This window comes from Vitis riparia, chromosome 8 (assembly GCF_004353265.1).
Source record: "Vitis riparia cultivar Riparia Gloire de Montpellier isolate 1030 chromosome 8, EGFV_Vit.rip_1.0, whole genome shotgun sequence".
NCBI classification, from domain to species: domain Eukaryota; kingdom Viridiplantae; phylum Streptophyta; class Magnoliopsida; order Vitales; family Vitaceae; genus Vitis; species Vitis riparia.
The window spans coordinates 12630886-12656369 of NC_048438.1; the positions used below are offsets into that span (position 1 = coordinate 12630886).

The 25484-nt window shown below is 37.0% G+C and overlaps 3 protein-coding genes and 1 pseudogene across 3 annotated transcripts; 3 read left to right on the forward strand and 1 right to left on the reverse strand.

The window, feature by feature from the left end:
- Window positions 1-3101: 3101 nt before the first annotated feature.
- On the forward strand, window positions 3102-3808 carry LOC117919816 (annotated as a pseudogene).
- A 1876-nt stretch (window positions 3809-5684) lies between these two features.
- Window positions 5685-11675, forward strand: LOC117919817 (auxin-responsive protein SAUR50-like). The gene is made up of 2 exons (XM_034837080.1): window positions 5685-6081; window positions 11001-11675. Exon 2 carries the CDS (start codon window positions 11022-11024, stop codon window positions 11433-11435), a length of 414 nt encoding a protein of 137 aa, XP_034692971.1. The 5' UTR covers window positions 5685-6081; window positions 11001-11021; the 3' UTR covers window positions 11436-11675.
- A 4823-nt stretch (window positions 11676-16498) lies between these two features.
- On the forward strand, window positions 16499-17178 carry LOC117920159 (auxin-responsive protein SAUR40-like). Its single transcript, XM_034837533.1, has one exon. The coding sequence runs from the start codon at window positions 16564-16566 to the stop codon at window positions 16978-16980; it is 417 nt and encodes a 138-aa protein (XP_034693424.1). The 5' UTR covers window positions 16499-16563; the 3' UTR covers window positions 16981-17178.
- Window positions 17179-20346: 3168 nt separating this feature from the next.
- On the reverse strand, window positions 20347-25434 carry LOC117920034 (thylakoid lumenal 15.0 kDa protein 2, chloroplastic-like). The gene is made up of 6 exons (XM_034837380.1): window positions 25156-25434; window positions 24608-24711; window positions 21057-21147; window positions 20876-20944; window positions 20697-20806; window positions 20347-20596 (listed from the first exon to the last, which is right to left on the reverse strand). The coding sequence occupies exons 1-6, from the start codon at window positions 25349-25351 to the stop codon at window positions 20504-20506; spliced, it is 663 nt and encodes a 220-aa protein (XP_034693271.1). The 5' UTR covers window positions 25352-25434; the 3' UTR covers window positions 20347-20503.
- Between the last annotated feature and the right edge of the window lie 50 nt (window positions 25435-25484).

Genomic DNA, 25484 nt, shown 5'->3' on the forward strand with positions numbered 1-25484 from the left:
TCCACTGCAGTACTCCAAAACCAACACAGTGTTTTGGCTCCACCGACAACAGGGACTCCCTCCCCAACGCGTCACGCGTTTCCATCTCACCGACCTTGTGATTAATTAATTAACACAGCGTTTTTAAAAATTATTGTGATTTTTTAAAGAAATTAAAAATAACTTTTAAGAAAATAAGGTAAATCCATGATTTTAATACAAGAATTACTATATTTTATTATAGATTTTGCTATTAATTTTTATTTAAAAAAAAAAAATAGTAAATATATTCAAATAAGGACTTTTTTTTTTTTTTTTTACTATTTTAAAATATTCTCAAACAAAATTACCATACGTGTGCTTCAAACTATGAAATTTGATTTGTTTATATTTAAAACACAATTTATAATTTTCATAATGGAGAAGTAAATATTTCTTTAATTAAGAATTCTAAAAATATTAAAATTATCTTTATTCCAATAAAATCATTTTTCAAACATTATTTTCAATATAAGCTTTATTACATCCTAATGATAACTATGTTTAGAATGCACTTGCCAATATTTTTTTATAAAGTGTTTTTTTAAAAAATCATCTATAATATTTTTTCAAAAAACACTAAATAATTTTTTAATGTTATAAGAGATTTTTTTTTTTTATATTTTTAAAAATGTTTTATAAATTTTGTCAAATAACTCGAGGTTTTTTGTTTTTTCAAAAACATTTTTTTGTCTAAAAATTTTGATATGGATTCTATAAAGTGTTTCTAAATTTTCAAATACTTAAAATATAAAATTTTTCAAATATTAGAAAGTTTATAAACATTTTATAAAATCATTACCCAAACGTACTATGAAAATCTATTTGATATAGTGATTTTAGAAAATGTTTTTAATATTTCTGATGTTTGAATTTTTTTATCCCTCGAGTGTAATAAATACTAGAGACATTTTCTAAAATTACTTTTAAATACATTATAAAATTCGTTTGATAGTGATTTTAGAAAACGTTTTTAATATTTTTAATCATTCAAATGTTTAAAATACTATAAATATTTTTTAAAATCACCTAACACTTTGATTAGAATCATTATCGATTCCACTTTGATTTTTAATTGTTTATTTGTAATTAATTTAAAATGTTTACTTTTTTTCTTTTCTTAAAATACTTCTAAATTTAATATTTGTTTTCAAATATTTGGTAGATAGAATGTCCTTGTGTCCTCATACCGAATTTATTTTCAATTTCATACAACACAATCACGAGATGAAATCTCAAATCACGGCGCAACAAACACTTTATGAATTAATATTTTACTCCTCCTGTATAATTTATTATTCTTGAAAATAAGCGTTAAGGTAGAATTGAGATTAAATAAGCTGGCCACCAAATTATTCTTAATAAGAACACAATTATATTGTAACGTTTGTGACGGGCGTGGCAAATATTTAAAAATTAACACCATGGGTTTCACGGGCGTTGTGTATTGTATTGACAAATAAGATGATGGGGGTGAGGTAACTAGGTGAATGGTGGGTGATCCAATGGGTGCACAAAAATTAAAAATTAGAGGAGTTTGAGGAAAAACCATAGAAGATAATGAAGTTAAAAGGAAATGGAAGGAAATGGAAAATGGCATCATCATTAGACAGATGTCAAACATAGAAAGGAGGAGGTGACTCAAGGATGGACCCTCCATGAGTCTGACTCAGCTCCAACTCTGCTTCGCTCTGCTGGCATCATACACATACATGCCATGTCCATACCATGGATGTACATGGGCATGGTGAGACCATGGGCATGTTGAAATCAGAAATGGGCTTCGTCAAAGACGTGGGCCATGGGGGTGGGGGAGTATGAAAGAGGTTTGGTTTTTTGGGCCCAAGGAGAGTAATGTACCGACGGCGGTTAGCCACCAGACATGAAGTCGACGTGTGTGGCCCACTCCACGTCATTCACACATGGCGCCTCGTTGGAGTTTGAATTTGGACGCCAGCCCCCTTGAATTTCCCCTACGGCCCTACCACGTCTCTTACATTCTATGTTTTGTTTTTCTCCATCTCAGCGTTTTTTCTTTCTTTCTCATATTTTCTGTCTTTGAAATAATGACATGAATGCTGTACGAATTCAATATTATCCTAATATTATAACCTTTTTTAATTGGAATCATTTTTCTTTCACCAAACTCATAATTTTTACAAGGCAATTTTATTAAACAAAACTTCTTATATAAGCAAAAATAAAACTTCTATACCAAGGTTTATCAATAAACTAATATATTTGTCCGCATGGTCTTTCAAAACCACCCGTGGATACTAATTCGTAATTATTTTAATACAGCAGCCCTTTTTGGTTTTGGTTTTAGCCAAAAGTCCAATCTCATGAGCAAGGGGAATAAAAAAAATAAAAAAATCAAAAGTAATAAATATTTTCAGTGGACTTTAAAACTTTAAGTAAGAGTCCTTAAAGTTGCGCTTGGTATTCAGTATTAGCTAGAAGAATGTGGGACCCTAGACCATTAATTAAGGCGGCGTATGGTGTTGTCGAAAAATGCCCACAAGAGCCAGGCGTTTGAATCGAACCTTGACATAAACAACGGGCTTTTCCATTAGTCTCGAATCCAAGAGTCCTTCGTTTTTTAAGCCTAAATTTTAGGGTCTTTTTGTTTGGCTGTGATCGTGCTAATAAAGTTGGGTTTGAATTTCTTGGAGTCTTTTGACTGTGAATGTTAAAATCGAGAAATTGAAAGTTTTGAAAATTTTGTGTGGATTCTACTTTTTTGACTTTGTGGGCAGTGTGATCCACAAGCGTCGTGAAAAGTCTGGGTGCAGTTGCACCTTGCACGTTTATTTTCTGAAGTAGGTCAGCATGACGGAAAGAGACTTCGGTTGGGCTTTTTGTTGGCCCAATGTTTTGGTCCAGATATGGGGCCTGTTTAGATTTTTTATTTTCAGAATTTGGACTGGGCTGGGTTTACTGAGAAGTGAATGAAGAATGTAGAGGCCATGTTGATGTGGGTTGGACTGGGCTGGATTTAGGAATTTGTAAGTGAGAATGATACGAGAAATGAAATGAAATTGAAGGAATAAAAGGGCGAGAAAAGGGAGATGGTGGGAGTGAGCAAATGGCGCCAACCCTGTCAACGCCATTTAGGCATCTTGTAATCAGCAGACTGGGACACTCATCATTCCAGAACCATCCACAAAAATGGAGTGTTGTTACTTCATCAACTCCTAGACTCTCTCACCGTCTTCATCCTCTTTCATCATTTATACCATCCATGACTACTCGAGCTTCTTCAAACCCTCCTCCCTCCAACCCCACCAAAACTGTATGGGCTCGTCTCTCTGTTCATCTCCTACCTCATCATGATTCACAATTTTACAAATGGGTATTTGACTATTTGTTGGGTTTTTTCAGGTTAGGGTGGTGGTGAAGGGACGGTTCAGGGGGTTTTCTACAGGAACTGGACGATTGAGAACGCCACCCAGTTGGGGCTGAAGGGTTGGGTTCGAAATCGGAGGGATGGCTCCGTTGAGGCTCTCTTTTCTGGGACTCCCGATTCGGTTCAAGAGATGGAGCAGCGCTGCCGCCGTGGTCCACCCGACGCCATGGTTACTGGGTTCGAGGTTGTCCCTTGCAGCGATGATCCGGGGACTGGTTTTCAGCGCAAACCCACCGTTTGATTCATCTGTTTGTACCATTTGTGCGTTCCTTCCTATTATGTTCTTCATTTCTCTAGATAATTTTGTAATGCATTTTGTTAATAAGCAGTATCTTGAATAAATGGCCATAATTGTTTATATATATGTATATATTCGTTCATTCATTCTCGAAGATATGTGGGATTGTTATGTTTTGATGTTTCACTTTCATTGTCGGGCATGGCCATTTAAAGCATAAATCTATACAGTCGAAGTTGGATTGAATAAACAGAACCCGGACGACGTCTCTATATTTTTTGCACCTTACACAACAGCCGGCTTCATCTTTTTCTCTCTATAGTTTTGTGTGTTCAAAAGGACGTATGGATACCAAATGCTATACAATCCTACACCAAATACAAGTAGCTTTTTCTCAGTGAGACTAGAATGTAATTTCCAGAGAGAGGAGGGGGGAAGAATCCAAGTCTCTTTAGGAAGATCGTAGCTGTTAAAATTGTGCCAATTGTCTGTCTGGTCATCATTAGTTTTAATGAAAATTGCTGTTGTACTATTAAGCTTGATGGATTCTTTGCAATTAGCTTTAATTTCCTAGTTTTTATGTTCTTTTTCTTGCTATTGGTTAAAATCTCATGTTAGGTAATTTACGATCATGTGGTCAAAGTTGCCTCTTGGAAGAATTAGTTGAGTCAGACAATCAGCTTAGAGAATATTATCAGATGGATTGTATCTTTCGAGCAGCTGCTCCATTAACAATCAACTTGGAGAATATTAATTAGATCGCTGGTATCTTTAAGCAGCTGCTCCATTATAGATGAGTGATATATGAATGCAATTTAACATTTAAAAAGCTCATGGAGTGATAATGCTTGAGCAAAACTCATTATCACATATGGTTTTGTGTGAAATCACATAAGAAATTCCTTTACAACCCACTTGGATCTTGTATAGTAGTAGGCAAAGGAAAACAAGGAAGATATTCCAAATCCTCTTGTTTGGTCTGACATGAAAAATATGAAAGAAAATACAATATTATAAAAATTATTAAAAACATATACTGATATACATTTTAAAATTTTTCATTGTTTATATAAAAGATGAATAAATTGGAAAAGGATAAAAGGATCAATTTTTGATCTTAAACTTATTTTTAATCTTCTTTTGCTTTATCTTTCCTTCCTTTGTTTTTCTCTTTATTTTCTTTTCCTCAAACTTCCTATCATCCACATGAAGCCTTAGGCTCCATTTGTTTCTATGGAATAAATCAGTTGTGTTAAGTCATGTTTCCGTTATCATGGACTCATAGTCATTGTTGATATTCTACTAGTTCATTTCAATGAATCTTGTGTTCTCAGTTCTCAATTCTATGCCATATATTTCCCTTAAACCGTCTATCATCCACATGAAGACATGTTTCTATTCAACAACTTTATGTTTTAAGTTGTTTTTCCGTTATCATAGACTCGTAGTCATTGTTGATGTTCTACCAATCCATTTCAAGGAATCTTGTGTTCTCAATCCTATTCCACATATTCCAACTTGAAGAACTATTAATGAATCTTAGTCAGTTGAATTGTATTGGATTAATATTTGGCTAGTAGGATAGTAAGACTTGGGAGTTGATTGTTGATGTGTTCAAGTCTTATAAGATATAAATTTGAACCTTCTTCTCTAAATTTTTTATATTATATGGCTCAATATTTAATTTTACCTATGATATCCAAACTCTCTAACTTTAGCTTGCATACTTGTGTCAACACAACATGACAAGTGGGATGTAGGATTCTTGTTGGATACTCCTCCTTTGCTTTGGATTTGGCTATTTGATTTTGATTATTTTTTGTTTTCAATTTCCTTAGTAGATTATTACATTGAAAAAAGAGAGAATTTTAAAATATTCAGGGACGAGGAAGAAAAATAAAGATAAAAGAAAAGGAATAGGAAGTTTTTATCAAAGAAATCTATATTTTTAATTGATTTCTAATTGGTTTTTCTTTTCTCCTTTTATTATGTTGTATCCCGGTATCCATATCTAAAATTTGGATTCTTTTTAGTCAATTCCCCATATCCTAAATTTTGGAGTTAAAAGAATTTGACTCATAGGTATATACACCCAATGTATTGGAGTCCAAACAACATAGATTTTTATATCAACACTTAGAGTTAGCCATTTGGAAAAACAAAACCTCCATGATTGACATTGTGTAAAAAGTGTGTTTTTGATTTCCATTTTATGATTGAGAGAAAAGGGTACTTTAACCTATTGTTGTAGTGTAATTTATAATGCTAGCTATAGATGGTTAAATGAACTCTTTTTTTAGTGAATCTCCAATGGAACATCGGAAGTGCTTGAATTTGTGAGGCAGATACGATTTGTTTGTAGAAAGAGATTCCGGGATTACTGACAACAAATACTTTTTGGATAGAAGAGTATTTATTGGTAAGGCATATATCCATGAATTTTTTTCGTTAACAAATATTAATTTGATGGCTTTTGTGAGTTTATTTACCATATGTTTCTGATGTCAGCAAATAATGGGTGTGTCCTAAGAACATATGCCTACTATTGATCCAATTCTCATAGAAGAGCCTTTCCCATTATTATTTTTTTCCTTCTTTTTTTTTGCATAAATCATAGATCAGCCCTCTATTTTTCTTTCTTTCTTTCTTTTTCACTTCCTTTGGATTCACTTGAATTTCCGAGTTTCATCCATCTTGAAAATACTTGTGAATCTTTCTCAACATCTGGGCTTTGTTTTCCAAATTTCTTGACTAGTGGAGTCCATTGGAATTACTTGAGAAGAATGCACTTCTAAGGAATTCTTGATGTTTCAGTGTGGTAACAAAGGATGTAGTGCTCCCTAGTTGGGGTTAGGTGCAGTAGGCACAACACAATCACCACAATATCCATCACCTCTTTATGAGGTAGCCACGCCAAGGCAACAAGTTAAGGGATGTTCGATCTGTACTATAGATGTTTGCACGGTGGATTGACCATTGAATGAAGAAACTCTCTCTCTCCATAATCTATAGTAGGATAGTCAGGAATGCACAAAATGGCAAAAATGAGTTTGGTGGCCAAAGTCAAATTTATGGAACCTACATTACATCAACTTGGGTGTTTGTGTCGGTTGTGGCTGCTGGTCTAGGTATCAAATTTGTTGAATCCTCATAATATATATATTTTTTTTTATAGGTAAAACAAAGGAGTATGTATTAAAAGGAAACACCCAAACAGCGTCCCAAAGTATACAGGCAGTGTACATTGGCTGCCAAAAGGCTTAGCCAAGTAGGGAAGAGAGAGAACAAAAAAACATCATCGACCCTCATTTAGAACCTAGTCAATCAATGAAACCAATAAGAGAACTATGGTCCACATCCACAAACGCCCTAGTCGACAACCATAAATTACAAACAAGAGAGTTTTTCATCATTTGGATCGATAACTCAGCATTATCAAAAGCAAGCATGTTTTTTTCTTTCCAAATGGTCCAAAAAATACATAAGGGGCAACTTTCCAAGGCTTTTTGTGACCTTTACCCAAAAAAAACCTTTGCCACCTAAGGAGTGTCTCTCTAATCGAGGAGGGGAGGGCCCAAGAGACCCCAAAGAGAGTAAACAACAATTGCCAAAGAATCCTTGTCTTTGCACAATGGAGAAGAATGTGATCAACAGTTTTTTCTTCAAAGTGATGGAGAAAGCATCTGTTTGCCAAGGAAACCCCCTCTTATGGACCTTGTATAGAGTTAAGGCTTTCCCTCAAGTCGTCTCCCAAGCAAAAAAAAGCCACCTTGGGTGACATGCAAGAATTCCAAATGATGCTTCACGGAAACAAAAAAGGATCATCGGGCTCCAAAGCATAATAGAAGGATTTTACTGAAAACTTTCAACTCTTCGAAACCGTCCAGATCATCCTATCTTCCTCATCCCTCAAAACCCTTTTTGTTTGAAGAAACAGTAAAAAGGGCTACACACTTTCCACCTTCCAATCATTAATCGACCTAGAGAAGCGAGGAACCCAACCACCCTTATCAACTGTTGAATTCCACACATCTACCACCCACACATCCTTAGAGACAATAATGGCAAACAAAGGGGGGAAGGAAACACATAGTGGCTCGTCTCCACACCACCTATCCTTCCAAAATTTCACTCTCCGACCATTACCCACTAAGAAAGAAATTATGCTACTCAAAAGATCTCACTCTTTGCTTATGGCTTTCCAAAGGCCAACACCATGCCCATTTCTCACCTCACAAGAGCGCCACCCCCTTCATCTTTACCATACTTTTGGCTAATAACTTGCCTTCAAAATGCCCTTCTCTTATTGGCAAAGCGTCAAATCCACTTACAAAGGAGGGCTTTGTTCATCATTGAAAGACACCTTATGCCCAAGCCCCCCTTCTTTTTCCCTAAACAAATGTCTTCCACCTTACTAAGTGAGGTTTTTGCACAAGAGCCCCACTGTCCCATAGAAAATCCCTTTGAATATGCTCTAACCTTAAACCAACCAGCCTTGGCATGCAAAAAAACGACATGAAATAGATTAGCATACTGGAAACTGTACTTTGAATTAGAGTAAGTCTCCCACCTTTTGAGATGTACTGTCTTTTCCACATGGCTAACCTCTTATGAAACCTTTCTTCCACCCCATCTCAAATTGCCATATTTTCTTAACATATTATGAAACAAGAAAATGCTTGGACTGTCAAAGTATTGAACTTCTTCTTTTGTACCCTAGATAAAACAAATCCTATGTAACACAGCTAGATCCAATGAAGTACCTAAACTCATTTTGAAATATCCATGTTGTAGATGGACATGTCAAGCACGTATCATAGGGAGGTTCTAGAGAACTAACAAAACCTTTCCTCTTCATATACTAGACATAATTGTTGGGTATTTCTCCAAGAGTAGGCTTCCAATACCCATACAATCGACCATGTTATGTCATATCTGACATGCTAGTTCGCATATTTTGAAGTGCTCATGTAGCATAGCTTGGGACAAATCTTGTGTGAGCTGAGTTGGATTTATTTGTGTTTTTGCCATGTCGAGTTGTGTTAGACCCTCAAATATTGAAAAAAAAAGGACAAGGCTTTTTTGAGTTGAGTTGGGTTTACTTGTGTTTTCATCATGTTGAGTTGTGTTAGGCCCTCAAATATTGAAAAAAAGGGACAAATCTTTTTTGAGTTGAGTTGGGTTTATTTGTGTTTTCGCCGTGTTGAGTTGGGTTTATTTGTGTTTTCATCATGTTGAGTTGTGTTAGACCCTCAAATATTGGAGAAAAAAAAGCATCTTGGCACTCATGATATCTGTTGGGATAGTTCCATATTTGGTCAATAACTCAATATAAATAGATGCAAACTGCCCTCTAATTAGGTTACCACTTCTTAAAGTAATTTTCATTCCCCGTGACTAGATCACCAACAGGTTTTGGGGGAATAACAGCCACCGATTCACTTACTAATCCATCTTCTCTTCTTATCTCCATAACAAAAGACATAACTCAAAAAAAAAATTTAACTCTTGCACCACCTGAACCAGATTCACAATAAAAAAAAGGAAGTAGACTATGATGTTCAACCTTGGTCACTTTGTTAAAGAGATCTAACTGTTTTTCCAATTTACGTGGTGTTTGTTAAACTTTTCCACAACTAGGTCCTGGGAATCTACTACTTTTTTACTGCTCCCTTGGAAATTAAGTGACCACTGACCAATGGCTAGTCATCTAACCTAGGATGTTGCCTAAAAAGGTCAACCATCTATTAAATAAGTCAACTTCCCTCTCAATGCCCTTGGACACAGTTGATTTCAACCATGAAATTGCTTTAATGCACTTAGGATTAGCTTATTAATGGCTCTGTACCTTCTTTTTCTTTTCTTTTTTGCCTTCTAGTTGTTCTTCAAATGTCCAGTTGTAGCAAGATATGGTTTAGATGTGTACCATTCCTTCAGCCATGGAGTGGCCTAACACAGAACTTGTTATGTCAATTAGGGAGTGCTTCAAGAGTGATTTCCTTTTCTTTTTTCCAGTGATGAAATTTAACCCTGCGAAGGTAATCTCTTTTCATTTTGCATAAGTAGATTTACAAGGATGATCAAATGTCAGATCTAGTTGTGGATCATACTTAGAATTCCATTAAACATCCCATGGGTTTTGCAAGATCTTAGTTGATTCCTCCATGTACTGGATGTAGGCGCCAATTATGTAGTAGTGGCAGCATGTATTATCTGGTGTTTGATAGGCTTGAAGGAGGATCTTTTGTCTTTGTTTTTTGATAGCAATATTTTTGGTTCTCTTAAGGTCATGGTATTCCATCCCTCTGGGTTTCAATTACTGGTCTCTGCTTGAAGGGACCCTTTCAAGAATCTATGCCACCACCCTTTACCTCTGCCCAATAAATGCCATAGGATGCTTTGGAAACTTGTGGGATTCCATAAAACTGAAACTTTCTATGTGTTATTACTGATTCAAAATAAGGTAATTTTTGGATTCAGTTGGAAAATTATGTTATTGTTATGTGGGTGATTATGTGATGACTAGAAGACACAATAAATTTGTGCATTTAAAGGGTTTGTTTAGGAAACCCAAAAACCTATTCACCTGAGTAAATCTGGGCAGTTTGAAGTCTATTATGTGTTTGATTATAACTTATGTATGGAGCATCAGGTTCAACCTAAAAGGTGGCAAAACTGGAACAAATGGTGAGTAGATTTCCACTTGAACTAGATATCCTGAGAGGGAGCTAGGCTTGATTTGGCCACTTTAAGAAATTCCTAACATGTGCTGAATATGGAAAAACTATGTATGTGGGAAACAATATTAGTATAATTTGATTGATATTCATTTGTTATACCTAGTTAGAACCTAGCCGTACTTTGAGGGTACTTTTCATCTGCTACCACACTCATGGCTTTCTGCAGTTTGCATGCAATGGTGCACTGGAACATAGCACTGGATCAAGTTCATACCTTACCAATAAGCAGATCATGTTGGTTTCATCTGGTTGCTTTTCCCTCCATACTTTCTGAACCCTAACACAGGAAATCATCTATTAACCCTCTGCTTCCAAATTTATCTGCTGCACCAGTCCCCAAGATGCATTCACCAAAGCTCCTAATAATTTTATTGACTTACGATCACATCACAATTCTTATGGTTTGATATCATGACCTGTCACTTTATGTCGCAACCCACCTTACTGAAATAGGAAAGTTGAGAATGATACATCGGAACTTACAGTGAATACAATCTGTTGCATAACACATGCATTACTCTATTCAGAAATTCATGTCTTATCTTCATTGAGACCCATCTCTATTCGTGTATAAACACAACCTTTTGTGTTTACCTAGTGAGCTAGACTTGAAGCTGAGATGAACTCATTTAAGGTCTGTTTGGTGAAGATGAGGAGGAGAGGAGGTGCATTGGTGCTAAGGCTTGTCAGGAAGATGCTAACAAGAGTCTTTACGTTTTCAAGAAGATCAAATTTCACTGTCAGAGCTGCTGCTGCTGCTGCTGTTGATGATGATTGTGATGACGATATGGGTCCATTGCCAGAGGATGTGAAGGAGGGACACTTTGTGGTTCAGACCATCTATGATGGTGAACTAAAGAGATTTGTCATTGAATTGGGATATTTAGCTCATCCAGGTTTCTTGAAGTTGTTAGAGCTGGCCGAGGAGGAATTTGGGTTTGAACAAGAGGGAGTTCTTGCTGTTCCCTGTGGTCCAAGTGAGCTCTTGAGGATTCTTGAAACCCGAAAAGAGGGAAGTAGTGATAATAGATGAACTTGTAAACCCAAGCCACAAGATTGGCAGTTGCTGGAGGGAAGATACGTGAATAACTGAATGTTCCTTTTGGTTTCTCCACTTCTAATGCTAGTTCTTTGTTATTCAGGTGTAATATGTTCTACAACAAAGGGTGTATGTAAATTTTGTTGATCGAACAAATGAAATAATGTAAAATGGTCTTGAGGTGTGATGCCCTTAGGATTCATATTAGCTATAAGATTGGTTTAGCCTCGGTAATTGTCCTCTACTTAATTATCTGTAGTTCATTAAGTCCAGTTCGATGAAATGGTCAAAATCAAGTTAAATTCAATGTTTGAAGCTACAGAAGAAAGACCTCCAAAGTCATTGCTGAACCATCCACATCATGACACGTGCTTGAAAGAGTGACAAATCAAAGGCATCACTAACTGGTGCAGCATACACATAAGACAGCACCAGCCCAGTTTATCATTTGTCCATCAGTGATCGACCCACGTGCCCATGGCATGGGAGCTCCATGAAACCTACTCTAGCAAGACCCTTCTCTATTCATATTTTTGTGTGGGGATCGGGTGGAGGGAAAGAGAGGCAGAATGGTATCAACCAGCTTCCAGCTCCTAGTGGTTGGTAAAGATAGAAGGTGAAGTCTCCAAACTGAGAAGTAGTGCTGGAGCCAGATATGTGGGCATGCCCTCCAATACAAGCTTTATTACACGTCTAGCACTTTTCCTTTTGTACTTCTGCCTACATCAATCCTACTTTTCCTTTGGTCACCAGGCTGATGTATTAGCATCTTCATTGTTATTGCTATTGCTATGACTTCTCTTTTTCCGTGGCTTCTTTCTAATGTTTTACGGCTCACACGCCCCAAACAGATTCCTCAACAAAATCTCTGAACCGTGTCAACTTTCAGTAACTTAGTGTTTAATTTCAAGGTTGCAAGAGACAAATCCCGCGATGGGTACTTGTACCCATCGACAGTGATCCCTCCACAGGACACTGTCCTAGCTTCCATGCAGTGTACATTAACCATGTGGTTTGGTCATCCAGGCTCGAGCTGGTTGACCAGCGAGTAACCATTGCACTCATTCTAGTAAAGACGAAACAGCAAGGCAAACCCACTGCCTTTCTCCAACGTAAGTTAAATGTTAAAAAGGGGACCACCCTGGAGAGGATAACTACATTTCATAAGGCTTCAATTTTCTCTATTTAACTGCACCAGCTGTTATTGTCTGCATTATGATTTTGTGCTTTTCAGTGAGACACTGATGGATATCCATGATTCCAATTAAAGATATCATACCCCACTTCAATCATTTCATCAATGGATGGTGCTCAAGTGAACTGGTTTCCCCATTTTATTGTTCTTTAGAAGGTATAAAGCCTTCAGAAATTATTTGGGAAGAAAAAAGGTTGGAGAGGACATAAATTGAAACAAAAAATTTTTATAATGGGAGGCTTGAAGAGATACAACCATTTGAGTAGATTGATTTGAGTTTTTTCATTTGTTTTAGAAATCAAAATATAAAAAAATCATAGGTTGAATATCAGGTTTGTTTTATTGTCGAAAGTTTTGTGAGCAAACCATGGGCAAAAGGAAAGTGCGAGGAAACAAGGAAAGGGCCTGGGAATGCACCCCTGGCAGGAACCATAACCGCGTTTTTTAGGACCTACCATGAATTTCCTTTCACGTAAATGCTCCATTTAATACCCTTCAACGATTAAGATTCTGCGACCATTCAAAGATAGAAGTGACCCCCCACCACCCTCCTAATATCTACAGCGTCTCTCCCTCAAATATTTAACAAATTTTCTAAATCAGTTCCCATACTTTAGATGAGCATACTTAGCCAAAAATATAATTAATCATCTGTAGTTTTCAGGAAGAAAATCCCACTAAACACTTCTAATGTCAATGCCAAAGGCCTGAAGCAAGCCTCCAATTTCTCATTATTTTGCATTAATTCCGAATCATGGCCTGCAAAAGGGGCATGGAAGTTCTTTGAAGGACCTATAGTATGCTCACGTTGAATGGTAAGAGTTCAGAATCTAACGAGAAGTTGGGAATGTTCTCTGTATAAAAACTATTGCTTTTCGACAGGTTTACAGCAAAACAGTTGTGTTGCATTATTATTGGCTCCTTTTTGGTCGAAAAGATAAGAATCAAAAAGCATAAAATCTAACAAGAAAACTTAGAATCCAATAGCAATAGAACCCTGTTCGGGATTCATGTTCATAAGGGCACCTAGCTTAATGGGGGGCCTCACCTTATTACCGGTGAAAGTATGCTTAAAGCGCCTATATCAAATCAAGGCTAAGCTGCGAACCTCATTTCATGCTAGCTCATGCTGTCGCCTATCATGGATTCATGGGGTCAATAAAATCATGCAGCATCAAAGGTCGGTCAGCCAAAAACTATGGACATATGAGAGTCATTCAATTTCTTATCCCTTATAGCTGGGATCCAGTGGCTTTAACAAGGTCATATATGACCCCGGACACAGACCCTACCATTTGGCCCCTACCCTTTTAAATGTGCATCTATTTGTTACCCATCCATCGGACACTAATACTAGCAAAGCTACCATTATTCGGGGCAGTGCTATTTACATTTCACCTGCTTTGCTTAAATGAATGTCCTCAGCATGTGTCGTTTGAAAAAGCAGAAAGCGGAGCACAGATGGCACTCCAGTGAAGTCGGAGTTTCTGAGATAATAATATTGCTTTAAGTTCAATCATCTTTCCATGACAAAATTTGAAGATTTCATGGGATTAATGCAATTGATTTTGATGTCTTAACATGGTGGAAATGCTCTCCATGAAGGCCCAAGTTCTGAGCATTGATGGTGAGGTCATTGAAAGACATTAATGGAGTTTGAAGAAATTTCATGAGAACTGTCATATACTTCCATATTAATGTTGTGGCTAATTAATAATTCAACAACAATGATGTTGAACGGTTGGGTAAACAAAGGGTAAGATGATTTATTATGATGGGTTTGATGATAATGACAACTATGAGGCGGCCAGTTGCGATTAAAAAATAACACCAGGCAAAGAAAGTCATATGGTAACTGCTGCCAGTATTATTAGAAGAGACATGAAAGGGCAAGTTGAAGGCAAGATCTGCAGACCCTTTCTATCTCTTGACACCACATGTCACGTGGCTGACACCGATGCCGGGGAGGGGAGTGAGGTACGTACGTTCTTACTATTCATCCACGGTACGGTACCACGTTACCTGGCACTGGTACCACGGTGACCATGGATACTGTCCTGCTAGTGAAATTACAGATGATGACACAGAAGTATCTCATCCCATTGCCCCCACTTCAATCCCTCTTTTCTCTCCGCCTTCCTTTTCTCCTGTCCATTTCCGGCTCTTCTGGGTGTTGAAGATCCTTTGTGGTCACTGCAAATAAAGTCACACAACCATGGAGGGTTCTTCACTGAATTGGGCTGAGTTCAAACCACGCCAAGATCAAGGGGGAATTTAACCATGGAAGAGTTGCTGCTAAGTAGAAAGTTGATCAATTACATAAAAGCTGTTTTCCTTGTTTGGTACTTGATCAAGGTCAGTTTCAGCAAAGCTGAGTAGCTTGCTTCTTCCTAGTTTGTCTCTTATTGACCATTTTGGGTGTTAAACCAATGAAGGGGAGAAGTAAATAAATGGGGAAACAGCTACTGTATAACAGTACAGGCTATCCGTTTTTTCTGTTCATTTCCTTGTAGGGATGCCAAGTAAAAGATATCACTAGGAAACAGAAGGATGAAGACTAAAACTCACTTTCACCATACATTCTGCAGACCTGCAGTCTTATTCTGAAAATTCAATTGTGGATAGATGAAAAACCATCCCATCAGAAAATGTTTATGCCAAAAGCTCAAATATGAAGGAAGATAAATCAGGTAACTGTTATTTAATCAACTAAATTAATCACTATCTTCATCATTCTCTCTTGTGTGTGTATGCGTACATATTCATTAGCAAGTTGTCTTCATCCAGCACAGCTTCCATGATTCAATACTGGATCTGAATGACATTTCACACTTAGTCAGCCATTGTTTCCATTTTCTTTGGACCACCGGCTTCTGATCAACCTGATTCCACAAACTGTTTTCCTAAGATTTCAGGGCCTTTCCCAATAATTGACATGATTTTAAGCCGGTTTTGTAGAATTGCTTACACCTACCTCAGAAATTCAAAACAAGACGGCACATATTCAACAAAAGCAAGAGACTCCCATTTGTCAACTTGAGGAAGAACTGTCGGTAGTATATTGGTTCCTTGTTCTGTCCACCGATAATAGAGATTGTTGTCAATTTCTACATTCGAAATTCAGTATGCAAACCAAGAACAATTGGAGCAACATTATCCTTCTGCTTGGGACCATGAATCCATGACTCAGCTAATGTATTAATACCCTAAGAGGGGCATCAATTGCCCGATGTAAAACTATTTCCTAACCCCATATCTGGCCTTGCTTTGGCTCATACCACTGGCAGTTTCCAGATTAGAGTAATAGTGTTGTAATGCAACCTTCTCTTTAACCCCCCTAAGGTCCAAAAGTTTCTGGATAGTGACTACTTTATTGATTAAATATACGTAGTGTGGTATTATTGGTTTTCCTCTTCCAACACGAACTGCATGTTGTACTCCAAGTCTTCAATCAAATGGCTAGCATTAAAGGAGGAAAAGCTATTTCCTGTGTTATGGCCAAAAAAAATAGAAGCCTTGAAGCCTCAAATACAGCTCAGTTGGATGCCAAAAGATCTTGACTGTGAAAAAATAAACACTTCTCACCGCCATTAAACACTGGACTTCATGGATTATCCTAAATAAAAGGGTAGAGAGAGAGAAAGAATGCCTTTAATATGGGAGCCTTTCGTAGCTGTACCGCGTACGGTTGCCCCATTTTCAAGACCCCACCATGCAAGGAAAAACATGGGAAATAACCCATCAAAATGCATTAAATGATGCGTAGTCTCACCAATATACAATTGGCCCTACGATGAACAGCGTAGAAATTTCAGCTATGTCTCCCATCTTGTTTGCACACCCGTATAAATTAGCTCATAAGCTCTCTGAAAAAGATAAGAAATCAAATAAGTTTCAAACAAGCTCTTTAACTATCATTACTCTGAGATGTCTGATGCCAAGAGAACTGGGGAAGAAAGCAGAGGCCTAATGAAGCTTGAGCATTTCATTAGAAAACTTCAGCTGGTTCTCTCACTCGTACCATCTAAAAGGATGGTGGTTCAGGATGATGTTGAGTATGATGAAGAACTGGAAGCAGCAACAATGGTGCCGGATGATGTAAAGGAAGGCCATTTTGCAGTCTGGGCGGTTATGGGTGGAGAGCCAAAGAGGTTCATTGTTGATTTGTGCTACCTTACTAATCCTGCATTCTTAAGGTTGCTGGAGCAAGCTGAAGAAGAATATGGATTTGAACAGAAGGGAACTCTTGCAGTCCCTTGTCAACCGGAAGAGTTACAGAAGATTCTGCAACCCAGGAGAGAGCCAACTGCAATGGCTAGAAGGTGGGCTACCTGTAAATTATAATGCCATCACTAGACAAAGTTGCAAGAAGAATATATATATATCTATTCTTGTATTCTTTTTAGATAGCTTCTCCAAGTTGGTTGTTCTTGGTTTCTTGGAGCAGGTATAATCATAGTACTTCTCTGATTATTTCCTCTTTTGTTAAAAGTTAGCATTGATCTGTAATCTTCTGTTCAAAAGACATAATGAATTGTGAATTGATTAAGCATCATACTTTATGTACACAAACAGAGGACTCCCTCTTTCCTTTTCTCCCTGGTATTGTGCAAATCATTATCTGGGTTCTTCAAACTGATATCATAACAGGCTATTTACTACAATAAATGCTAAAAACAGCTTGTTGTATCGAAATTATAGACAAACTAAAGCAGCAATAGTGTAAAAATCATTGGATCTAATAATGTACTGATCAGTTTCATATTTGATTAAATACCTGCATATTAACAGATTACATGGCTCTTTAAGCACCAACCATCCTTTCTCCAAGTCCTTAACCTGATTTAGCTTCTCACCAGCCCAATCACACTTTTTCCTTTCTTTTATTTTTTTCTGATCTGTCCATTCTATGAAGCTTAATGATTCCTTTCAATCTCCAATTAGGTTATGTATTTCTGAACACATGATTGCTGATTTTATCTTTTGCAATCTTTTCACTCCATTGTTGTATCTTGTAAAGGAGTAAATCATTGATCACTGGGGTTCTGTTCCACACTACATTTTGTGTTCTTGTCCATTTTCACTGGATTACAAGTAATTCATACCATATCACATCCCCACTGTAGCCACCAAACTCTTATCAATTTCCCAATATTGAATGCTTGTAGCTTATTAAAAGAATACAACTGCTGTGACAGTGCACCTATCTCTATGACTGAAGGGACAGCCTGATGGAACAATTTCATCTGTAAGATAAAACCGAAAGGGAGAGTTTCACAGATTGCCAAAAGGGACCGTAAAGCTAAAGATTGTAGAGGGAATGAGGCCCTAATTTTATGGTTGCACTCGGTGCTTTCTCTGTAGAGTTTTTGAGGACTAACCAAAACTACCTCAACAACTCCATAAATATTAGGTAGTGTTGATGACCTGAAAGAAAGAAAAAAATGAGATAATTGATGGCCCTTTTGGTTAGCAAGAAAATAGGAAGGATTCTGTCATTTTGCAACTGTTTGGGGTCGGATTGGTCGTTACCAAATTCAAAATTCGTCTCTCCTCACCACTTACAACAGATGACGAGAATATGCATGGAAGTTCCTTCAGGAAAACATTATCCAAATTTTCTTTGGACAAAGTCGCTGTCGGTTCCCTATCTATAATTAAAATATAAAAAGGAAAATGTAAAAGGCAAAAAAAGAAAAAAGAAAAAAATCATCATCATCCACAACAAGAACACCTGGGGAAGAACACAAACTAACATAAAAGAGGAGTTAATCTAGATTTTTATGGCCAGCAAAAATTGAAATGAAAGAGAATAGCCTCTGATGAACAAAATATTCAGACCAAGTAAACTCTTTATTTCCTCTTCTTCTCCTTTTCTTAGGCAATCGCTTCCAGATGTGGATTGAATAGAGCCCAGTTTTGGAATATCAAGATATCAAATATACATTATTAATAACAAAACAAAGTACTGTAATTCATGTATTTAGCCGAATGCTCCTGAAATTGATCAGTTTTAGACTTCATGAACTGCTAAGAAACCTATTATAAGAACTTGACGGCAGAAAAAACTCAACTGGTCCACCTTAAGTTGAAAGGTCTCTATCTAGCGATTAGTAAAGCACCCTCTAAGGCTAACAACAATACAGAAGCAAGCCTAATTATCGAGCTACTTTCTCTACTAATGCTATAACTAACAAGTGAGCTCGAAGCTTGGGCATGCTTAAGGAAAAACCGATAGCGTTTCCCCTCAATAGATCCACTGATAGCGGTCCCCAGGAACAAGACAAGTTCCCTTTTTGACTTTTTCCAACACAACCCTGAAAAGGAAACCTAACAAATGGCTGTGTGGTGTATATCTCAAAATTCTTGCCAGAAAATATAATATATTTAGGCTTTATGGCCCACAGCTATCAAATTATGGTCAGATCTGGATGCAAGCGCACCACCAGTCACCTGCCAGTCATATAAACACACAGGTGATGGGCATAAATTTATGATACCCTTCTATCATTGGGAAATGATGTATGGTAATATTTGTTTGTTACTGCATCAGCAGGACAGAACATGGAGGCCCATTCTCATGAGTCAAGATTCAGGAAGAGAAAAGGGTTAAAGATGTGCAACAGGGGAGCTCAGTAAGTTAAAAAGAATGCTGCATTTTGTAGAACCAATCCTTTCCCACCCCACTCTCTTCAACCCCCAGAAGAGTTATGCAATTATTTCCTTGATATTCTTTTTGGTTGTTTTAACTTTCCTAAAAGAAATTACTGACAAGGATGACAACTAAGAATTGGATCCAAGTATAGTTATGTTTTTATGCTAAGATAATGGAGGTATTTCTGTGGACGAGCACTCCTAGTTAATGGAAAGACAGACTGTTTGCCTTCTTGTTTATCTTGTTTCCAGGAATGCACCCGGGAACAAAGGAGAGAAAGGATTAATAGATAGGACCAATTAAGATCCCCTTTTAGGAACCAAAAGACTGTAGGTGAGTGCAAATTCATTTATTTACTATTTAGTCTAGATATATTTCAAATAAAGATGTTGCAGAAAAGTGCTTCTTCCCAACTACTTAACAAATAAAGATTTCAGTTTCTTTTCCCTCTGTGTCATTTTCCGATTCTTACATTTTTTTAATTACAACCACTCAAATGCATTTCAGAATAAATAAATAAATAAATAAATCATGCAAGACAATGAATATTCACTATCAAGCTATGCAAAATATTTCCAAAAATTCAATAAACAACAGATTGTTAGTTAGCAATAACTCCATTTCTATTAAGAAAGTTCCACTTTTGAAAGCCTATGTGTTAAAATGGGGAAAATGAGATGGTAATCATAAATACATTAAAAAACCAATGAGCATTCTGATGATTACCAAGTCCTTATATTTGGTTGAAGGACACTGCATGCTCCAAATATTAGTAAATATTAACATAAGAAGTATATGTCCATGCCTTTTGGGCATCTAAAACATGAAGAAGAGTTAGTGGCTTTTTCCATGGCCCTCCTCACAGCAACACTCAAGGCTTTGGTCAAACAGTCATTTCACAGTACTGAATGCAGACTCAAAAATTTCGAGTTGCATTATGCCTTATTTTTATTTTTATATTTTTAAACAAATATTCACAGTACTGAAATTTGCTGTGGGCTCAATCCATGGGGTTTTTTTTCTTTTTCTTTTTTTTTCCTATCTTTAAATAAATCTAGAGGAAGCACGACATTGTTCCTTCATCCATTTGAACTTTATCATACATACTATGCGTCCCTTGTAAGGGCTATATATTTATTACAAAAATCATTTTACAAGAATGAAACCTGAAATTTTGTAAAAGAGAATTCATTTCCAGTATCCTTGGCGGTACTATTTTACCTCTGAGCAATTATTTGGGCCCACAGGTTCTCTCAAGCAATTTGATATTGCCATGACAGCAGCTTCAATGGAAGCATCTTCCCCCTGTTTCAGCCATTTGATAATATAACTATACTTTCTAATAAAACCATAAGCAACGACTTACAAGTAAGATACAGTGATCCAAGCAACAGGGTGAGTTCACCTTCTCTTTCCAGTAAAATATGTTTCCATACTTCCCAGCCAAACGGCTCCAGAAACTACGTGGAATGTCTAAATCAACTGAAGCCCCCACATTGAAATTGAGTATATTACCTGGCCAAAAAGACAAATTCAGCTAACTGAAAATGTAGTCTAAAGAGAGTAGCATGTTGAATCCTTTACCAAAGGTGGGATCAGCAACAAAGACAATAGTTCTATCATCTACTTGCCAAAATTCTTTAATGGCCAACCCTGTAAAAGTTGAGGAATTAAAGTGATTTCAGTTGTTCCTTCAATTTTTTAAACTAGGACAAACAAAAGTAGGAAGAAGTAAAGAAATTATTTAAAGATCAATAAAATATACCAGGGGTGTCAGGATAGTTCTGAGCTAGAACTCTCAACTTGAATCCTGTATCCTTTTCAATATTAGTGATCTCCTGTGCCAGCCTCTTCTCCTGCAAATTATCCACATAGCATTAGAATGTTCTCTTCATTTGCTTGTGTTGTTTCAATGGCAGCATTACTTCCAGATTCGCTGAGAAAACCAAAATAATGCTAACCAAGAGACCTACAGGGGACATAGGTCATGAAAGAGACCAACCCACCAAAATCACTCTATTAACCTAGTTCAGAATCTTCATATAAAGGTCTAACTAATTCAAAGACTATGATAGAAATCAGAAGCTTTAAATGTGACAAATGAGTTGTAATTGAAAACTTGAACATGGCCAAGGGAAGAGATTAGGTTAAAGGTTTAAGAACTATAAACATGGAAGAGATTGAATATGCACTCCTGAGATAACTTAATAACATTAGACGAGAAAAGTTTCCAGTTGAAGAACAACTTGGTCCTTGAGGATGGTAAAGCACGCTAGCTGCAAGAAAAGGGCTGCGCTAATGTGCTTTACTTTGATTGCAGCATGGAAGGGGATCCATTGAAATAAAGGATCAAGATTCATTCCCTTTCTAATCAAATAAGGGTTGGGGATGGGCACAGACACATCACAGAATTCATCATGACATGATCTTTTGCTTGAGAAGCTATATCTTCCATCAGAGATTACAATCCAGAACAGAATCAGAATAATGTATTGGCAAGAATGTTAGACCATAAAGGAGCTATCATATCCCATTTTGTTAGCTCAAGGTTTCCCCACCATGGATTTTGATTGTTAAAAAACCAAAGAATAGATATTCAATGGTGTTGTTTATGCAGGTTTAAAATTAACAAATCAATAGAAGGATCAAATCAAGCCAAGGACGCAAGACCATGCACCAAGAGAAGCGTTCCAAGTATTAAATAATGATTTTTGGTCCTTATGCATGTAAAGTTGAGGTGTGCTAAGTTAGGATTGAATAAAAATGTTCGAAGTCACCTTACCTTTAGTTTTTGATAAAAATCTCATTCAATTTCTTCTTAGATTGTCAGAATTTCATTATAAAAATTGGATGAAGTGAAAACCCACCTTTATCAATGCCATTGAAGTACAAACAGTTTTCAAAATTCATAAGGAGTCATACCTAGCCAATGATGCCCTAATGTTTTATAGCTCAAAAACTTGGAAAACCACAAAATAGAATGAGAAGAAGGCTTCTGGTTGACCGGTCAAGGAGGGACGGAGGCAGGAAAGTGGCAGTGGCCACCAGTCTCACAGCCGGTTGATGGACCCCGACCGGTTGAGCTATCGATCAACTAGTACTGCAACCAGGTGGGCAATCTGGCCCTCCAGCGATCACTTACACAAATGGCTAGTTGGTGGTCAACTGTTCAGTCGACCAGTTAAAATTGTGCCCAACGACTAGTTTCAACTTCAAACTCCTATTTAAGACTCAAACTTCATTTATGAGGTGACCTACTCCTAAAAATCATTGATACCTTATGTAAAAGAGCCTTCATTGCTTTCTTTGAGTGCACCCATTCTTAAACTTGAATAATCATTGATACCTTGTATTAAAAAGTTCTCATTGTTTTTTTATAGTGCACCTACTCTTAAACTTGAATAACTAGTTGGTGCACCCTTGATCCTTGTATTTCAATTGTATTTTGAGCTTTATTGCAAACTAAGAGAGGCAAAATTGAGTTAATTACCCTTTGTATCTTGTGGGAGGATTTTGTTTAGGTGTGAGGGAGAACTTAAGACATTGTAAAGGTCCATTGGAACCTTGAATCCAAGTGTACAAGGATTTTAAGGCTTTAGTCCGAGAAAACTTTGGATTAATGAAAAGAGCCTCAAGCTTAAGAAGAAGTTAAGGAGAGTGGAGATAGATAATTGCCGAACCACTATAGTATTGTGTTTGCATCTCTTTCCTTTCTTCTCTATTTACTTTTCTTGTTATTGCATTACTAATTGTAATTTGCACTATAGTTTGCTCAAAAATTTTAAAATTAGAACAACAAACAGGTATTCACCTAGGTTGGCTTAGCTAGTCTTCACACATTTAAGTTAGGTCAGCCTCTCTTTGGGGTTTCATATCTTAGGACGTTATGTTCATAATGATATGTACTTGCTGTTGGTACAATGGAGAAACAAATCTTGATTGAACCTATATTTGCTCGATGGATACAATCTACTCAAGGTAAAGCTTCATATGGGTTTGATGTACTTTTATCTTCAATGAATGGTGTGGTCTTCAATGAGGCACAAAGCATATGGTTGCTTTACATACAACTACACTAATATGAATGAAAGGCATTTAGATGCACATGGTTCCAAGTTAATACCAGATAAAAAGGACTTCAGTAATAGTTTTCCTTGCAATGGTCTTGGGTGAGGTGGTTGTGATATTTCAGTTTGGAATAATTTTATTTGGCAAATTTCTGGATGTTAGATACTGTAGGATGGGTCACTTTTCATTGGCATTGGAAGCACATCTCATTATGGCAGGGTAACATTTCACAATTTAATGAATCTTTCACTTATTTGATTGCATGATAGAGAGATTCTTTATGGTTAAACTACTCAAAACTCATCAATGGGTATACGCTGTTGGTAATCAGTCTGGGCATGCAAAAAAAGGGTGTCTCGCCTTAAACTAAGATGTGTTGATAATGAGGTGGACATTGAGATCTAGTTTTTTATTTTTTAGTTGATTTCTGATTTCAAACTTCCTAACCCAGTCCAGCCAGCGGTTGACCCTATGTATCATTCACAGATGGAACCTTCCAAAAACCGGTGAGAGGTTCCTACTCTTCTTTGATCCATCTTAGGGCCGAGTGGCAGACTCAACCCAACTGGAAGTGCAATGTATCTGGAAACTCAGGATCGTAAATGGATTCAGGTACCATTCTGATCACCTTTTTCATGATCTTTTCTGGAGGTAGAACCACTGTGAGTGGTCTGCATTTCAACCCTTATTTCTGTCTTGTCTCCTCGCCAAGGTAGTATTGCTGAGAGGGCCATCCCTATCTTGTTTGTCCAACTAGATTTTCACTGTGGTACTCAAAATTCTATTTGTAATAGCTCCTGACTACATTTCTTTTAGAGTGCTGATAAGCAATGGAAACTGTATTGGCAGCCAGGGCAAGGTTGGTCCAAGCAAGAAAGGCATTGAAGTCTAATAAAACCTTCCCTGGTTTAATATAGAAATCGATTCTTAGAAAGAGATGCATGCCAGGGCATTGTGAATTGTGCCTAAGGTAGCAAACATTATGAACTTTTCCTTCCACTTCAAAAATTATAGAAAGCCTTAAATGTAGAATCGGATACTAAAATCAACAAAATAACAGCAGCTAATTTATAACTATGCTTGATATGATACCATTCTAGAAAAAACACTTCCTCTAACTGGTGTGGTGTAAATATTCCCAAGAGAATGACTCTAAAAAAATAACAGAAAATCCAAAGAAACAGGCAGTACCTAGAAATGCCAACAGTAATGATAAACCAAAAAAAGAAGACGAAAAATCAAACACACCTGGCCATCAGAGAGGAAGCCCGCAACATCAATAACTGGACTAAATTCTTTCGGGAGCAAGTCTGGCTTGTTAACCCCAACCTTTGCCTCAGCACATTCAACTCCTACAAAGTTTGGTTTTTTTCTCTTTTGAGTCTTCTGTCTGATCGAAGAAAAAAGAATTTTCCAACATCTTGCATAACTCAAAAGAAATATAGTTCAAAAAAACTAAATATAGGTTGCAAAAATGAAAAGGGACAAATGGAGGGGCCAAATTACAACAAGTGAACTGCAATTACAGCACCATCTTTATATTCAAGCGTATGCCATTATTCATTTCAAACGCCATATTTCTTCATATGCCCAAACACAACAAACCTCTAATCTAATCCAGAGGGGTCCCATGACTTGTGTTTGATTCCCAACCTTAAAATGACAGACCCCCAGAATTCCAAGTTAAAATGCAGAACCATTATGCAAATGAAACAAATTCAACCGCTATGAGCAGAATCTGTAGAGATAGAGATCATCGTAAAAATAGGAATGAAGCAATAAAGCATTATAAAGACCTGTAAAGGTGAGAGATAGGCCGAGGGTGAGCGCGCTGGAGAGGGCTAAGTTGACAGCTTTGGAGCGGAAATGAGTAACCCAGTTGCCGAAATTAGCTAATCTTTTAGTTGGAAAGGGTGGAGGAGAGAGTTGAAGTGAGGCCGTTGCTGCCAGAGATGAAGATGGAAGATGCTGATAACGAAGAAAATTTGTCATTTCTAGTCAGACTGCAACCTGGATTTTGGATTTTGGATAGGATAACAGTGACGAAAGAGCGGGGGGAGACAGTGCACCACGTCAGATGAGTCTACAAAATCTTGTATTTACAATCATCTGGTAATTTCAAGCA

Coding starts and splice junctions, on each gene's coding strand:
- LOC117919817 (XM_034837080.1), top strand. CDS start 11,022: ATGAACTCATTTAAGGTCTGTTTGGTGAAGATGAGGAGGAGAGGAGGT.
- LOC117920159 (XM_034837533.1), top strand. CDS start 16,564: ATGTCTGATGCCAAGAGAACTGGGGAAGAAAGCAGAGGCCTAATGAAG.
- LOC117920034 (XM_034837380.1), bottom strand. CDS start 25,351: ATGACAAATTTTCTTCGTTATCAGCATCTTCCATCTTCATCTCTGGCA. Junction 24,712..25,155: donor CCTATCTCTCACCTTTACAG/GTCTTTATAATG, acceptor CAAACTTTGTAG/GAGTTGAATGTGCTGAGGCA. Junction 21,148..24,607: donor GCTTCCTCTCTGATGGCCAG/GTGTGTTTGATT, acceptor GATAATTTGCAG/GAGAAGAGGCTGGCACAGGA.